This window comes from Salvelinus namaycush, chromosome 10 (genome assembly GCF_016432855.1).
Source record: "Salvelinus namaycush isolate Seneca chromosome 10, SaNama_1.0, whole genome shotgun sequence".
NCBI lineage: Eukaryota > Metazoa > Chordata > Actinopteri > Salmoniformes > Salmonidae > Salvelinus > Salvelinus namaycush.
This window is the reverse complement of record NC_052316.1, coordinates 11721169-11739379: the sequence shown is the minus strand read 5'-3', so window position 1 is coordinate 11739379 and position 18211 is coordinate 11721169. Positions and strand designations below refer to the sequence as shown.

The 18211-nt window shown below is 43.1% G+C and overlaps 1 protein-coding gene across 1 annotated transcript in view; it reads left to right on the top strand.

Annotated features, from left to right (window-relative positions):
- The window catches only part of wdr18 (WD repeat domain 18), a 97666-nt gene extending 88198 nt beyond the window's left edge, over nt 1-9468 (top strand). The window contains exon 10 of the mRNA XM_039002205.1: nt 7114-9468. Within this exon, the coding sequence (XP_038858133.1) occupies nt 7114-7242 (129 nt within the window). The 3' untranslated portion in view covers nt 7243-9468. The remainder of the gene's footprint in view (nt 1-7113) is intronic.
- The last annotated feature ends 8743 nt before the right edge of the window (nt 9469-18211 follow it).

The window sequence follows — 18211 nt, the reverse complement described above, 5'->3', positions numbered from 1 at the left end:
CTGGCCCGAGCATAATTTCTACTTGTAGTTTCAAATTTAAAATGCATCGGGGTCATGTGGGACCCATAGATTAGCATGTGGTCTCACTATATTAAACCAGTAATATGCTACATTTGCTTAGTATGGTACACTACATGACTACATGACCAAAAGTATGTGGACACCTGCTCATCGAACATCTCATTCCAAAATCCCCCCCCCCCCCCCCCCCCACGAAAAAAATAAAATACAACCGGTGTAGGTAGATCTTACAGTGAAATGCTTACTTACAAGCCCCCAGTTTTAAGAAAATACCTACCAAAAAAGGTAAGAGAAAAGCAAAATAATTAAAGAGCAGCAGTAAATAACAATAGCGGGGCTAAATACAGGGGATACCGGTACAGAGTCAATGTGCGGGGGCACCGTTGTCGAGGTAATTGAGGTAATATGTACATGTAGGTAGAGTTATTAAAGTGACTATGCATAGATAATAACAGAGTAGCAGCAGCGTGAGGGGGGGGGGGGGGGGGGGGGGTCAATGCAAATAGTCTGGGTAGCCCTTTGATTAGCTGTTCAGGAGTCTTATGGCTTGGGGGTAGAAGATGTTTAAAAGCCTTTTGGACATAGACTTGGCGCTCTGGTACCGCTTGGTGTGCGGTAGCAGAGAGAACAGTCTATGACTAGGGTGGCTGGAGTCTTTGACAATTTTTAGGGCCTGTTAGGGCCTGACACCGCCTGTTATAGAGATCCTGGATGGCAGGAAGCTTGGCCCCGGTGATGTACACACTACACTCTGTAGTGCCTTGCAGTCGGAGGCCGAGCAGTTGCCATACCAGGCAGTGATGCAACCCGCCAGGATGCTCTCGATGGTGCAGCTGTAAAATCTTTTGAGGATCTGAGGACCCATGCCAAATCTTCTTTGCTCTCTTCACGACTGTCTTGGTGTGCTTTGGACCATGTTAATTTGTTGGTGATGTGGACGCCAAGGAACTTGAAGCTCTCAACCTGCTCCACTACAGCCCCGTTGATGAGAATGGGGGCGTGCTTGGTCCTCCTTTTCCTGTAGTCCACAATCATCTCCTTTGTCTTGATCACGTTGAGGGAGAGGTTGTTGTCCTTGCACCACACGGACAGGTCTCTGACCTCCTCCCTATATGCTGTCATCGTTGTCGGTAGTCGGGCCTACCACTGTTGTGTCCGTCAGCAAACTTAATGATGGTGTTGGAGTCGTGCCTGGCTGTGCCCCCGTGTTGAGGATCAGCGTGGGCAATGTGTTCTTACCTACCCTTACCAACTGGGGGTGGCCCGTCAGGAAGTCCAGGATCCAGTTGCATGGGAGGTGTTTAGTCACATGGTCCTTAGCTTAGTGATGAGCTTTGAGGGCACTATGGTGTTGAACGCTGAGCTGTAGTCAATGAATAACATTCTCACGTAGGTGTTCCTTCCTTTTTCCAGGTGTGAAAGGGCAGAGTGGAGTGCAATAGAGATTGCATCTCTGTGGATCTGTTGGTGCGGTATGGAAATTGGAGTGGGTCTAGGGTTTCTGGGATAATGGTGTTGATTTTAGCCATGACCAGCCTTTCAAAGCTGGTACAAGTCCTGGTAATTCGTCTGGCCCTGCGGCCTTGTGAATGTTGACCTGTTTAAAGGTCTTACTCACATCGGCTGCGGAGAGCGTGATCACACAGTTTTCCGGAACAGCTGATGCTCTCATGCATGTTTGTTACTTTCCTCGAAGCGAGCATAGAAGTTATTTAGCTTGTCTGGTAGGCTTGTCACTGGGCAGTTCTCGGCTGTGCTTCCCTTTCTAGTCTGTAATAGTTTGCAAGCCCTGCCACATCTGACGAGCATCGGAGTCGGTGTAGTACGATTCGAATATTAGTCCTGTATTGGTGCTTTTCCTGTTTGATGGTTCGTCGAAGGGCATAGCGGGATTTCTTGTAAGATTCCGGGTTGGAGTCCCGCTCCCTGAAAGTGGCAGCTCTACCCTTTAGCTCAGTGCGAATGTTGCCTGTAATCCATGGCTTCTGGTTGGAGTATGTACGTACACTGAACTGGGGTATGTATGTATGTACACTCACTGTGGGGACAACGTTTTCGATTGACTTATTGATGAAGCCAGTGACTGATGTGGTGTACCCCTCAATGCCATCGGAAGAATCCCGGAACATATTCCAGTCTGTGCTAGCAAAACAGTCCTGTAGTTTAGCATCTGCTTCATCTGACCACTTTTTTGTAGACTGAGTCACTGGTGCTTCATGGGCATTAATATGGATTTGGTCCCCCCTTTGCTTTTATAACAGCCTCCACTCTTCTGGGAAGGCTTTCTCTAGATGTTGGAACATTGCTGTGGGGACTTGCTTCCATTCAGCCACAAGAGCATTAGTGACGTTGGGTGATTTGGCCTGGTCCGCGGTCGGTGTTCCAATTCTTCCCAAAGGTTGAGGTCATGGCTCTCTGCAGGCCAGTAAAGTTCTTCCACACTGATCTCGAAAAACCATTTCTGTATGGACCTCACTTTGTTCATGGGGGCATTGTCATCCTGAAACAGGAAAGGGCCTTCGCAAACTGTTGCCACAAAGTTGGAAGCACTGAATCGTCTAGAATGTCATTCTATGCTGTAGTATTAACATTTCCCTTCATTGGGCCCTAGCCCAAACTATGAAAAACAGCTCCAGACTATTAATCCTCCTCCACCAAACTTTACAGTTACCATATGCTTTGGAGCATTCTCCTGGCATCCGCCAAACCCAAATTCGTCCGTCGAACTGCCAAATGGTGGAGTGTGATTCATCGCTCCAGAGAACGCATTTCCACTGCTCTAGAGTCCAATGGCGGCGAGCTTTACACCACTGCAGCCGACGCCATGCGCAATGCCAAGCGATCTTAGGTTTGTGTGTGGCTGCTCAGCCATGGAAGCTCCCGACGAACAGTTCTTGTGCTGAAGTTGCTTCCAGAGGCAGTTTGGAACTCAGTAGTGAGTGTTGCAACCGAGGACGCCATTGTTCTGTGAGCTTGTGTGGCCTACCACTTTGCGGCTGAGCCATTGTTGCTCCTAGACGTTCCAACTTCACAATAACAGCACTTACAGTTGACCGGGGCAGCTTTAGCAGGGCAGAAATTTGACGAACTGACTTATTGTAAAGGTGGCATCCTATTACGGTGCCACGTTGAAAGTCACTGAGCTCTTCAATAAGGCCATCTCAGTGCTAGAGGCCTCACTACAGACACACTGGTTCGAATCCAGGCTGTATCACAACCGGCCGTGATTGGGAGTCCCATAGGGCGGCGCACAATTGGCCCAGCGTCGTCCGGGTTTTGGCCGGTGTAGGCCGTCAGTGTAAATAAGAAATTGTTCTTACCTGACTTGTTCTTACCTGCCTAGTTAAATAAATAAAATACACAAAATGGCCCTATTTGGTAAAAGACCAAGTCCATATTATGGCAAGAACAGCTCAAATGAGCAAATAGAAACGACAGTCCATCATTACTTTAAGACATGAAGGTCGGTCAATTTGGAAAATTTGAACTTTGAAAGTTTCTTCAAGTGCAGTTGCAAAAACCATCAAGCGCTATGATGAAACTGGCTCTCATGAGGACCGCAACAGGAATGGAAGAGCCAGAGTTACCTCTGCTGCAGAGGATAAGTCCATTAGAGTTACCAGCCTCAGAAATTGCAGCCCAAATAAATGCTTCACAGAGTTCAAGTAACAGACACATCTCAACATCAACTGTTCAGAGGAGACTGTGTGAATCAGGCCTTCATGGGCGAATTGCTGCAAAGAAACCACTACTAAATGACACCAATAAGAAGAGACTGGCTTGGGCCAAGAAAGACGAGCAATGGACATTAGACCGGTGGAAGTTTGTCCTTTGGTCTGGAGTCCAAATATGAGATTATTGGTTCCAACCGCTATGTCTTTGTGAGATGTGTTGAGGGTGAACGGATGATCTCTGCATGTGTATTTCCCACCATAAAGCATGGAGGAGGAGGTTATGGTGTGTTATGGTGTGGGGGTGCTTTGCTGGTTACACTGTCTGTGATTTATTTAGATTTCAAGGCACACTTAACCAGCATGGCTACCACAGCATTCTGCAGCTATTCGCCAGCCCATCTGGTTTGGGCTTAGTGGGACTGTCATTTGTTTTTCAACAGGACAATGACCCAACACATCTCCAGGCTGTGTTAGGGATACTTTACCAAGTAGGAGAGTGATGGAGTGCTGCATCAGATGACCTGGCCTCCACAATCACCCGACCTCAACCCAATTTAGATGGTTTGGGGTAAGTTGGACTGCAGAGTGAAGGAAAAGTAGCCAACAAGTGCTGAGCATATGTGGAAACTCCTTCAAGACTGTTGGAAAAGCATTCTAGGTGAAGCTGGTTGAGAGAATGCCAAGAGTGCAAAGCTGTCAAGGCAAAGGGTGGTCTACTTTGAAGAATCTCAAATGTAAAATATATTTTACTTTTTTTGGTTACAACATGATTCCATATGTGTTATTTCATAGTTTTGATGTCTTCACTATTATTCTACAATGTAGAAAATTGTAAAAAAAATAAAAATAAAGAAAAACCCTTGAATGAGTAGGTGTTCTAAACCTTTTGACCGGTAGTCTGTGTTTAAAAAGCTGTGTAATATAATTTTTCAATGCAAGTCATTACTAGAAGTCAGTATAGATTACTCATGTGGTGGTCAAGAAGTTATGACTTGCGGGGATTGTGGTGGATGCTTAAATGAACGGCCAATATAAACAATGCAGTGCTGACTGCGACGCGGCACAATCCGTTTTCTTATGGCAGACTGCGACAGAGCATGTAAATGTCGAACTTTCAAGCCAAATGCTCTGCATTGATGAGATCCACTGGCCCGACGCATGTTTTCACTGGCCCTGGGCCAGCGGGCCATTTTGTTGATGTTGAACCATGTTTAAATGACTTGGTAACGGTTACTTTTGCAAAGACCCACCCCCACCATGTGCAACTAAGTGCAACTTTTGAGTGGAAATTCAAATAACAGATTGTGCCTTTTAAAGCCAGGGTCTGCTCTTCTGGGACTGTATGTTGGTTATGATTAGATCTCAGTATATCCCTGTCCTGGTGGCAGCAGCAACAGCAGCTGCTTTTCCCGTCCAATCATGGGCACTATCCAACCGCTCCCTTCTGGGCCCCCTGCTCCACCTTGGGCTCTCCAGCATTCCTCTCTTATCCTTGCCTTCAAGGCCCTTCATTTAATGGGCCTGTGGCTGGTGATGGTGGATTGCTTGCCTGATTCTCCTCTGGGATTGATTCTGCCTCTATACTAGATCCAGCACTGGGAGGTCCAACCCAGTTCTAAAGCTAATAAAAAAACATGGATGGCCCCAAATGTATAGGATTCAAAACTACCCACTCACTATTATGGCCATGTAATTTTAGCCTATGTTTGGAGAACATTCTGGCACAAAATGGCTGCCATGCATCACGCAGGTGGGTGTTACACAGTGGACAGGGCGAGTTACCCCTAAACAATGTAATTCACTTTGGAACCGATTGAAAGGCGCTATATTACTTCAATCTGTTATTATTACTCTTAATAAGTCTAATGAATCAGCACGGAACCTCTGCACCTCTGTGTCACTGCATCCACTCGACCAGCATGTGGATGCAGTGTGCGGTCTTGCATGTGTGTAATTGTGTGTGCCAGGAAGGAGCAGGTTGGTGTTTTTTTCGCAGAGGGATTTGTCTGCTAACTAGACGAGGCCGTCACCAGAGGCATCTTATCCCTGGGCTCAGTGAGCCGCTGACGACTCCACCACACTGCCCCCCCCCCCCCAAGTGCCCTTAACCGAATTAGTGCCCTTAACCTATTTTAAACGGTGTCTTTAAGCTACAGACTTTTGGGTTGTACCATTTGGATACGTTTCTTCTACATCCATTGGTACCAAACATTAGTCTGTGTGATTAACTTGGGCTGAACTAGAGCTGTGTGTGTTAGACAAGGTGAGGATCCCGAAGGGGCCCGGGGACAAGTCTTTCTACAAAATGCTCTGTCGAGTCCGTATGGTTTGAGCTTCAAACTATTAAAAGCCATCTATGAAAAGCTGAGACTCTCATGGTGTCTATAATACTGTAATAAGCTCACATAGTCGCTGTCACAAACTCCACACAGTTGTCACTGACTAGTTTGATATTAATTTCCAACTGAGCAAACAATGTCTGTACTTGCAGCATTCATATAAATATTGTTTTTTTGTGTGGACATTTGTCAATAAAACTCATTAATGCAACTGTTTATGTCATATGTTTCATGTTTTACTTGTAGCCCTGGTTGTCCTGAAAAGAAAATGGTAAAACACTTCATTGTGGGGCTAAATATAAGGGCTGGACATGCAGATAAATGGAAGTCAGATAAATGAAAGGCTGATTTTTGTTGTGGTCTCGGTACTGATATGGTTAAGTGGATTAGTCTTACTCCATCCAAAAAGGGAGAACAGCCCTCGCTTGCTCCCACAGGCAAGACCAAAGCACCCAGCCCGGTACATCTATACCCAAGAAGGCAGGCAAACTAATAAATAAGCTGAATACGGGCAATAGTTCTCCACTCTTTAATCTTGGGAGGAAATATGACAAATATGGACCGCTGTCATCCAACGGCTGCCTGCGCTGCGAATTTGGACACAATGGGAAATGTCAATATTTGACTCTGTGAAATTAGGGAGGTTTTTCAAACGAGATTTGATGTTCCTCACCCCAAGCCGACCCACCGCCCCGGAACCCAACTCCCGAAACGGGCAGTGGGCTTTCCTTGGGGAGCTAGGTTTATTCTTTGCCAGATTGTACCATCACTGAAAATGAATTCCCCCGCTTATTTGCACACTATGGAGCCTTAAACTCCAAATACATTACATTACCATAAATATTGGAGAGGTTTCATCCTTTTGTCGATTTTGATGAGTGGGTCTATGAGAGAAAAGCAAATATGTCCCCCGTTTTAGAATCCGCTGGGACCTGATACCTGAGGTGGTAGATTGAAATGTTCTGTGTCTACAAATGTGTTTGCTTAACCCCGATGTATCTATAATTTTACACTCTCACTTTCCTTCTCTCTCTTGCTCCCCATCTCTCTTCTTTCTCTGTTTACTGTTAAAACTACAGAGTGTGTTTGGTGATGGTGAGAACACCAAGGTGCGCGTGTCGGAGCTGGAGGAGGAAGTGAGAACGCTGAAGAAGGTTAACAAGGACCTGTACGACTTCTCCACACAGCTCCTCACCAAGCCCAGCTAGAGAAGAGCCACCACCCCTGGCCACGGCTCCCCCATCCCACCAGCAGGGACCCTACTAGGGGGAGGGAAGACACTGCAAGCCCCCCCCCCCCCACTACAGACCGGTAGGCTAGGGAAATATAAGTTAGTGTGTGCCATTCATAGTGTTTGTTTTGTAAGGGAGAGTGTATGTTCAGCAGGACGTCGGGTGTAAAAGTTATACCATGGACCGTATTGCTTGTATCATGATCCCTCGCCATATTTTGGATAAAGGAGTTAATTTAACATGAAGAAAACGTGCTCACCTTGTTTGTGCGACATGTTCAATGTTAGCCACAGGCTACTTGCAGTAGTCTAGTGCAGCCAGATTGAGCGACATAATTGATCTTAGCGCTATATTGACGTCCCTTGACCTCCTCAACTCACAGCCCTGTTCCTTCACACCAAAAATTCCATCAGCCAAAAATCGGTGTAACAGGATCCAGTTATTGCCCTCTGACCTTTCATCCTTTTTGTAATCTGGCTAACCTCCTCAGATTCCTGCATTATCCTCTCCTTTGTTTTCTTTTTTTTTACCTCGGCTTGGCTACGTTCTATAGCATTCAACCAGTTAATAGAGTAGAAGAATTTGTGCGACAAGGACATGATGTGCACCCAGGTGTGTTTGGCTTAGCATTGATGAGGCTGGTGTTAATTTCAGTCGCAAAATAGGTATTACCACCATGGTTCATAGGTCCCCTTCACCTTCTGTCAAGCAAAACTGTTTTCCCATTAGCAATATGCACATATTCTGTGTTAACCTGTTTGGCTAAAAACAGCTCAAGGCAGGAATATCTCAAAGAAAATGGTGGTGTTAAAAAAACAATACGGAACAGTAGAGGAATATGTTTGATTAACCCTGAGGAACTAGCCTGAAGACTGTACAGTTTTTCCGTGCCTGTAGCAAACATGGATTTGTTTGTGCAGTGCCCAGCAACGCTATACAACTGCAGAATCAGTTGTTTTCAGAATCCTCCAGAAATCGCTCTTCCTCTCATCACTGCTAATTCTCCACCTGGGGCACTAAGTTAGAGGCAGCGACAAAGAAATAGTGGTTGATTTTCGTATTTTTCTCATTCGCCCGCTTTGATGAGATCAGAAGAATGTGTGTGCCTCTTCGATAGAGAAGAGGGAACTGATAAGGACAGCAGCCCTCCTGTGCAGAGAGAGCCATGGCTTTAGAACAGGGATTGGCAACTCTCCTTTTGTAGGCCCGTAGTTGTAAAAAATAATCTCAGTTGAGGTCTCAATTTACTGTTAAGAGTCAGAATAGTAGAACATACATAAAGTGCAATTTCAAAATGTGGTTTTGCATCAGCAGTTTTCCTCTTGTTATATCAGTCACTGACAGTCACACAATTATCCTATGTCAGCTAACATTTTTCAGATTGGTAAATTAGTCCAGCCAGCTCTATAAATGTGTTCTAATCATAGTTGATTTAACAACCGGGGGGCCCCCCTTTGATTTTGTTAGTCATTCTAACTCAGATATCATATTATAAACTCCAAACATTTGTATAGCAACCATGGCAACGTGTAGAATTGCAGGCAATCAGATGTAAAACTGCCAATTTTGCTCCGCTCCATGGCAAAATTGATAGAATTGCATAACATTGGGAAATAATTGCTACGCCCCATGGCAAAATGTGTAGAATTGCAGGAAATTAACTCTAAAACTTCAATGTTTTGTCTCCGCTGTCAAGGGGGGCCTGCTTAAATATTTTGATTGCAAGGTAGGCAGGGACCCTGAACACAATTCCACTTAGGGCTCCCAAAAGGCTAGGGCCGGCTCTGACTGCATGTGTAGGTATGGATGTGGGTACACAGACCCACGAGCCACTGCGGCCTCATGGTGAGTTCAGATTTTTTGGGGGCCCCCACCCCCATCAAAGTTGCCCATCCCTGCTTTAGAACTTCTGCCTCTGTTCACAGAGGAGAGCGACTTACACGAAACCCAACATTGAACCCAATTAACTCACTGTTGGGGGGGGGGGGGGGGGGGGCAGGCCAGTTAGATGGTGCTTCTGAGGGTTGAAAGAGTGAAGTGTTCAGTGTGGGGGATTAATTGTTTTGTTCCTCTAATAAAGACAAACAGACCAACTGGATTTGTACTTTTTTTGTGTTTTTGTAAGCATGTGTTCTGTATTCACCACAATAAGTGTTTTTTTACCTTTCTGAAATCATGGGAAATAAAAACAAAATATGCACATTTGTTGGTTCTTGGCCCTTTTTTGCAATTGACCCGCTGTGAAAGATTGGTAAACTATTACTCCTGTATGCTTAATACAAGGACACAACTATGGAAATAGCCTTGTGCTAAAATTAAATCATTGAATATAATTTATTTTCATCAAAATGGAAGAACATACATTTTTATCAAGTGCATAGAAAAATCGAATGGAAAACCGTCTCGCTGAAGAAAGAACCCCATTTCAAAAAAGAAAGGTATTTTGTCCTTCCTCTTGCAAATTAAGGTTTTTACCTTAATTCTATAAGCATCCTTCAGAATGTTATGAGTACCTGACACTCCCAGTGGAGAATGGACACTTAAACACAGGAGTAAAGAAAGCCAGTAAACAAATTACCTCAAGATTCGAGATGAGACTTAATACATTCACTCCTAGTTCCATACCTATAGTGCCTTCAGAAAGTACTCACACCCCTTTACTTTTTCCAGATTTTGTGTCACTGGCCTACACACAATACCCCATCATGTCAGTGGAATTATATATATTTGACAAATTAATACATTTAAAACTAAAATGTCTTGAGTCAATAAGTATTCAACCCCTTTGTAATGGCAAGCCTAATAAGTTCAGAAGTAAACATTTGCTTAACAAGTCACATAACTTGCATGAATCTGTGCCATAATAGTGTTTAACATGCTTTTTTAATGACTACCTCAGCTCTGTACACATACAATTATCTATAAAGTCCATCAATTGCACATGGCATTTCAAACACAAAGACCAGGGAGCTAAGAAGGGGACCTATTGGTAGATGGGTAGAAATAAAAATGTAAAAAGCAGACATTGAATATCCCTTTGAGGGTGGTGAAGTTATTAATTACACTTTGGATGGTGTATCCATACACCCAGTCACTACAAAGATACAGGCGTTCTTCCTTTCTCAGTTGCCGGAGAGGAAGGAAACCGCTCAGGGATTTCACCATGAGGCCAATGGTGACTTTAAAACAGTTACAGAGTTTAATGGATGTGATAGGAAAAAACTGATGGATCAACACCATTTGTAGTTACCCCACAATATGAACCTAATTGACAGAGTGAAAAGAAGGAATCCTGTACATAATAAAAACATGGATCCTATGTGCAATAAGGCACTAAAGTAAAACTGCAAAAAAATTGTGAAGAAATTACATTTATGTACTGAATACAAAGTGTTATGTTTGGGGCAAAGAACACATCACCGAGTACCACTCTTCCTATTTTCAAACGTGGTGGTTGCATCATGTTATGGGTAAGCTTGTCATCAGCAAGGACTTATAGTTTTTTATGATAAAAATAAATAGAGCTAAGCACAGGGAAAACCTGGTTCAGTCTGCTTTCCACCAGACACTGGGAGATAAATTCTCCTTTCAGCAGAACAATAACTTAAAACACGAGGCCATATGTACACAAGTTGCTTACCAAGACGACATTGAATGTTCCTGAGTGGCCCAGTTTCAGTTTTTACTTAAACCAGCTTGAAAATCTATGGAAAGACTTGAGAATGTATGTCAAGCAATGATCAACAACCAACTTGAAGATTTTTTTTTTTTTAAATGGGCAAATATTGTACAATTCAAGTGTGCAAAGCTCTTAGACTTGCCCATTTTCAATACATCTGCAAAAATGTATTTGTCATTATGGTGTATTGTGTGGAGATGGGTGAGAGAAAAAAATCTATTTAATCAATTTTGAATTCAGGCTGTAACACAACAAAATGTGGAATACGTCATGTGATATGAATACCTTCTGAAGGCACTGTCTGTGCACTTCAATTGAGTAACAAGGGAAGTAATTGACCCTTTGACCTCGTGGCACTCTTTTCCATAATAGTCCATTGCCTGAATTGACAGAGATGCTTGGCCCATCATTGTAAATGTGCCACATGTTGGGTGACTTCACTCACTGAGAATGGAGATGAGCATTTGGCCACTGTGAGCTGCCCTTTCTGCGTGATTATATGTGACACTCCCATTTGAGTCAATGAGGGGCTTTGGGGATGTGAAATTAGGCTGATTTGCTGTGACCTCCCAGTTTGTTGCTGCTAGCGCGGGTGATAATCACAGCGGTGCTGCACTGGAATTTGATGAGCCAGATTCCTCTGCCTTGTGCTTTTTTTTGCTGGAATGTCCGCCTCTTCCACGACTATCTCAAATTTCTTGGATTTTTCCTTGGACTTTTCCCGTAATTTCTAATTCTGGGAGATTACAATTCTGCAGATACACAACAATAAATGAGCCAGGCATAAGACCAAACCTTTTGATTAGTGGTGTATGGAACCTGCTTCCTTCATGTAGCACATGGGACAAGAATTCCAATCTAGCCGGTGTAACTCGATCCCCACCTGCTAATGTTTAATTTCCTACTATTATCCCTCTTGACTGTCTGCTCCGCTGCCTCCACATTGATTCGTTTTGTCGGGCTTTCTCCAGGTAATTCCGTTTTTTTTTTTTTTCTAGTAAACTGTGAGTAAATATGATGAGGAAATGTAGACTTGTACATTCAGCTCTTTTTCTTTGAAAAAAAGATGTACAGTGCCTTCAAAGTTTCACTCCCCTTCACCTTTTCCACATTTTGTTGTTACAGCCTGAAATTAAATGTATTAAATTGAGATGTTGTGTCACTGGCCTGCACACAATACCCCACAATGGTAGTGGAAATATGTTTGTAGACATTTTTTAAAATTAATTAAAAATTAAAAGCTGAAATGTTTTGAGTCAATAAGTATTCAACCCATTTGTTATGGCAAGCCTAAATAAGTGTTTAACAAGTCACAAGTTGCATGGACTCCCTCTGCAATAAGTGTTTAACATGATTTTTTAAGTGACTACCTCATCTCTGTACCCCACACATACTTTTGTATATATTGTGTATGTGGACACCCCCTTCAAATTAGTGGATTCAGCTATTTCAGCCACACCTGTTGTTGACAAGTGTATAAAATCAAGCACACCGCCATGCAATCTCCATAGACAAACATTTGCAGTAGAATGGCCTTACTGAAGAGCTCAGTGGCCTTCAACGTGGACTGTCATAGGACGCCACTTTCTCAACAAGTCAGTTCGTCAAATTTCTGCCCTGCTAGAGCTGCCCCGGTCAACTGGAAGTGTTATTATTCTGAAGTCGGAACATCTAGGAGCAACAACGGCTCAGCCACGAAGTGGTAGGCCACACAAGCTCACAGAACGGGACCGCCGAGTGCTGAAGTGCATAGCGAGTAAAAATCGGCTGTCCTCGGTTGCAACACTCAGTACAGAGTTCCAAACTACCTCTGGAAGCAACGTCAGCACAAGAACTGTTCATCGGGAGCTTAATGAAATGGGTTTCCATGGCCGAGCAGCCGCACACAAGCCTAAGATCACCATGTGCAATGCCAAGTGTCGGCTGGAGTGGTGTAAAGCCCATCGCCATTGGACTCTTTCTTTTGAAGAAAAATCTTCCCCTAAATTACATATAATTAGGCTTCTGGAGCAGTTGAACCGTGTTCTATGGAGTGATGAATCACGCTTCACCATCTGGCAGTCCGACGGACTAATCTGGGTTTGGCGGATGCCAGGAGAACACTACTTGACCCAATGCATAGTGCCAAATGTAAAGTTTGGTGGAGGAGGAATAATCTGGGGCTGTTATTGATGGGTTGGGGCCAGGCCCCTTAGTTCCAGTGAAGGGAAATCTTAATGCTACAGCATACAATGACATTCTAGAATTTTCTGCGCTTCCAATTTTGTGGCAACAGTTTGGGGAAGGTGCTTTCCTGTTTCAGCATGACAATGCCCCTGTGCACAAAGCAAGGTCCACACAGAAATGGTTTGTTGAGATCGGTGTGGAAGAATTTGGCTGGCTTGCACAGAGCCCTGACCTCAACCCCATCGAACACCTTTGGAATGATTTGGAACAGCGACTGCGAGCCAGGCCTAATCGCCCAACCTCATTAATGCTCTTGTGGCTGAATGGAAGCAAGTCCCTACAGAAATATTCCAACTCTATATTAATGCCCATGATTTTGGAATGAGATGTTCGACGAGCAGGTGTCCACACACTTTGTCATGTAGTGTATTTCATTTGCAAACATTTGTAAAAATGATTTTACTTTGTCATTATGGGGTATTGTGTGTAGATGGGTGAGGGGAAAAAATCTAATCCGTTTTGAATTCAGGATGTAACACAACAAAATGTTGAATAAGTCAAGAGGTATGAATATTTTCTGAAGGCACTGTAGAGCCTGACTGAGGCAGCTGTTATTATTTGCTATTGTTTTCTGCAATCAGTCCTCCCTCCCACTCTCTTTCATGCTTGGCTGAGTCTAGCTAGCACCTCAGCCACAAGCGACCCTTATCCTTGTCTTGGTCAGGCTGGTAAAACATGATGGAAAATGCATTCTTGATTGAGTTGTTCATATCCATCACAATAAAATGGGGTATTTGAGAAGAATACGTAATGTGGGTTTTCTCTAATCGATTCTCACATTGGAGTAGGGACGATAAAACAATGTTTCATTACGATTCCATTTGTGCAAATGACCATTTGTGGGAAAATCAATAAGGAATTATTATTTTTAAGCCTCTGGAGAGGTGAGAGGTGGGCGAGAAGGAGGATGAGGGGGGCTGAATGTGAAGCTAGTTCGGGTCGATGGTCGTTAGCTGTAATAGAAGCATTCCATATCACCTGAACTAACAGAGGAGTGAACGTCATTATCTTGTTTTATGGGGGTGTGTATGTACACACCAGCTTAACACATCAAGCCATCGTGGTACAAAATTAAATTGATTGTGGAGTGCAAAGCCAATTCAGCCTTTGTAACGCAATCAAAACCCATGTTTGTCATGTGAATGCCTAATGGATGTCTTGGCATGTGAAGGACGGAAGTCCCTGTATTATGAAGCTTCTCCCCATTACTTATGCAGAATATATCAAAGTTACCATTCTTGCCACCTGACTAAAGCAGAAGACGAAATCATTTAAAAACAAGTCAATACATTGAATATGAAACCACCTAATGAGGCAGAGAGAGCGAGAGAGGCCTTGCTTCGGGCTCCAATAAAGGGATCTGCTCCTCTTCTTTAACGTTGTTTAATCTCCATATTCCTGCAGAAGAGCGGATGTAATGAGATGAAACTCATTACCTTTTATCTGTGCCAGTGGAGTATCCCAGTGAGATGCCGCCATTGAAGAAAAAAAAGGGGGCAAGAAATTGAACACAACAGAGCGAGGTGCCGTGAGGACGCTGCCCTTGGAAGCAATGCCCGGATACTCAATAGTGGGTCGTCAGTTCCCTCCCCTTACTTTTTTAAGGATGGTCCTCCAGTGGATTTGTGAAGCAAGCAGCAAAAACGCAGGAACGTCAACATGATAAGTATTTATTGGGATATTGCAATGATATTTTGTCCCATTTTCGGGCGAATCACACCGGATCAAATAAAAACACCTGGCTGAAACTCCCATCTTTGCGACTGTTTATCCTTCGAAGACTTGAGCAATTAAAGCCCTCCTGTGTTGCGAAGGCTGCACTCACCAAAACCCCAGCTGCTAGCACTTAGCTCGCTTTAGAGATATACAAACAAATGAGGGAAAATAGAATCTGTTCCCAGAGAAGAAATCAAGATTCATTAGCCAGATGCTATGGAGACGATTTTTCAGCACTGAGAAAAAAAAAGTGCCATTTTAAGTGTGACATCCTTCTGTGTTTCTCACTGTTCTAAACAAGCCTTTCTTCTGGGACTGTTGTGCACGTGGTCACCTCACCACACGATTCCTCTTACTTTACACTTGGTTAAACAAACTGTTTATAGCGAAGCCGTCCGTGCTGTTTCACTTAATTGAGGGGTAATTGTTCCCAAGTGTAAGGCCTTGTTAAAACATCTCAGGGAAAGGAAACACCTGTTGTGTTTCCCAGCTTTGTAAGCTGACTTCCTACTGTAGTAGGTTTGAAAGAACTCTATCTTAGTCTGTGATAAACTGCTCTCCTAGAGAAACCTGAGCCTTTGCCCTGAAAGACGGAACCAAAGAACGAATGTATTTATGCGAGACAGTGGTCGCCAACCTTTCCTGAGTCAAGAACCTTTCCTGAGTCAAGATCACTTTCACAGTTAAACAGTAAACTGAGATCTACCGCTCAGATTTTTTTTTAAACATGACTTAAATTGTTTTACATTAACTTAATGAATTAATGTTCTGTACGAATGAGGTTTGTGCAGTAGGCTTAATACATTATCACAGCATATTGGTTATATGACTGGTGTGCCAATATTGTTAATATCAGACCATATTGCAAAACTCGAGCTTCAATTACAAAATAGATAAATTGGTGGAGCACTTGCGAGGCACAGCTAACCATAAATTGAAATACTTTGCAAATAATTTGCTTTTTTATATTACTGGACTGATGGTACCTGCATCTGATGGTCATGTTGCTTTCAGGACAACTGGGAACTCAAAAATAAAAACGAGGTCAAATCATGACATCAGTGATCTTCAGATCAGAAAGTTGGAGGTCTAGAAATATACCAGATTTTCCGACTTGGAATACAGAGTTGGATGACCGTTCAAAAAAATGTTTCCAAGTCAGATCAATTTTTTTCGGAGTTCCCAGTTGTCTTGAACGCACTGAAGTCTGAGATTTCTGAGTTCCATCATGTTGTTTTTTCAACTTACAAAACCCCCCGACGTTTTCGTCTTTTGAGCTTCTCGTCATGAAATCTATGCAGCCTACTCAATCACTTTTTATAGCTACTGTTTTACAGGCCTCCTGGGCCATATACAGCGTTCCTCGCTGAGTTCCCTGAATTCCTATCGGACCTTGTAGTCATAGCAGATAATATTTACATTTTTGGTGACTTTAATATTCACATGGAAAAGTCCACAGACCCACTCCAAAAGGCTTTCGGAGCCATCACCGACTCAGTGGGTTTTGTCCAACATGTCTCCGGACCTACTCACTGCCACAGTCATACTCTGGACCTAGTTTTGTCCCATGGAATAAATGTTGTGGATCTTAATGTTTTTCCTCATATCCTGGACTATCGGACCACCATTTTATTACGTTTGCAATCGCAACAAGTAATCTGCTCAGACCCCAACCAAGGATCATCAAAAGTCGTGCTATAAATTCTTAGACAACCCACAGATTCCTTGATGCCCTTCCAGACTCCCTCTGCCTACACAAGGACGTCAGAGGACAAAAATAAGTTAACCACCTAACTGAGGAACTCAATTAAACCTTGTGCAATACCCTAGATGCAGTTGCACCCCTAAAAACGAAAAACATTTGTCATAAGAAGCTAGCTCCCTGGTATACAGAAAATACCCGAGCTCTGAAGCAAGCTTCCAGAAAATTGGAACGGAAATGGCGCCACACCAAACTGGAAGTCTTCCGACTAGCTTGAAAAGACAGTACCGTGCAGTATCGAAGAGCTCTCACTGCTCCTCGATCATCCTATTTTTCCAACTTAATTGAGGAAAATAAGAACAATCCTAAATTTATTTTTGATACTGTCGCAAAGCTAACTAAAAAGCAGCATTCCCCAAGAGAGGATGGCTTTCACTTCAGCAGTAATAAATTCATGAACTTCTTTGAGGAAAAGATCATGATCATTAGAAAGCAAATTACGGACTCCTCTTTAAATCTGCGTATTCCTCCAAAGCTCAGTTGTCCTGAGTCTGCACAACTCTGCCAGGACCTAGGATCAAGGGAGACACTCATGTGTTTTAGCCTGTCTAGGACTGGGTTTCCGATAGCGGAACCCCTCGCCAACAGCCAATGAAATTGTAGGGCGCCAAATACAAATCAACAGAAATCTCATAAATCAAATTTCTCAAACATACAAGTATTACCATTTTAAAGATACAATTATCGTTAATCCAGCCACAGTGTCTGATTTCAAAAATGCTTTACAGCGAAAGCTCCACAAACGATTATGTTAGGTCACCACCAAGTCACAGAAACACCCAGCCATTTTTCAAGCCAAAGAGAGGAGTCACAAAAAGCACAAATAGAGAAAAAATGTATCACTAACCTTTGATGATGTTCATCAGATGACACTCATAGGACTTCATGTTACACAATACATGTATGTTTTGTTCGATAAAGTGCATATTTATATCCAAAAATCTCATTTTACATTGGTGTGTTATGTTCAGGTGTTCCAAAACATGCAGTTATTTTGCAGAGAGCCACATCAATTCACAGAAATACTCATATATATGTTGATGAAAATTCAAGTGCTATGCATGGAACTTTAGATAAACTTCTCCTTAATGTAACCGCAGTGTCAGATTTCTTTTAAACTTTACGGAAAAAGCATACCATGCAATAATCTGAGCACGGAGCTCAGAGCCCAAACCAGCCAAAATAAATAACCGCCATGTTGGAGTCAACATAAGTCAGAAATAGCATTATAAATATTCACTTACCTTTGATGGTCTTCGTCAGAATGCACTCCCAGGAATCCCAGTTCCACAATAAATGTTTGATTTGTTCCATAAAGTCCATCATTTATGTCCAAATTCCTCCTTTTGTTAGGGCGTTTAGTAAACAAATCGATACTCACGAGGCGCGGGCAAGTCCAGCGGAAATGTCGGACGAAAATTCCAAAAAGTTATATTACTGGTCGTAGAAACAAATCAAACGATGTATAGAATCAATCTTTAGGATGTTTTTATCATAAATGTTCAATAATGTCCCAACCGGAGAATTCCATTGTCTGTAGAAAAGCAATGGAAGGAGAGCTA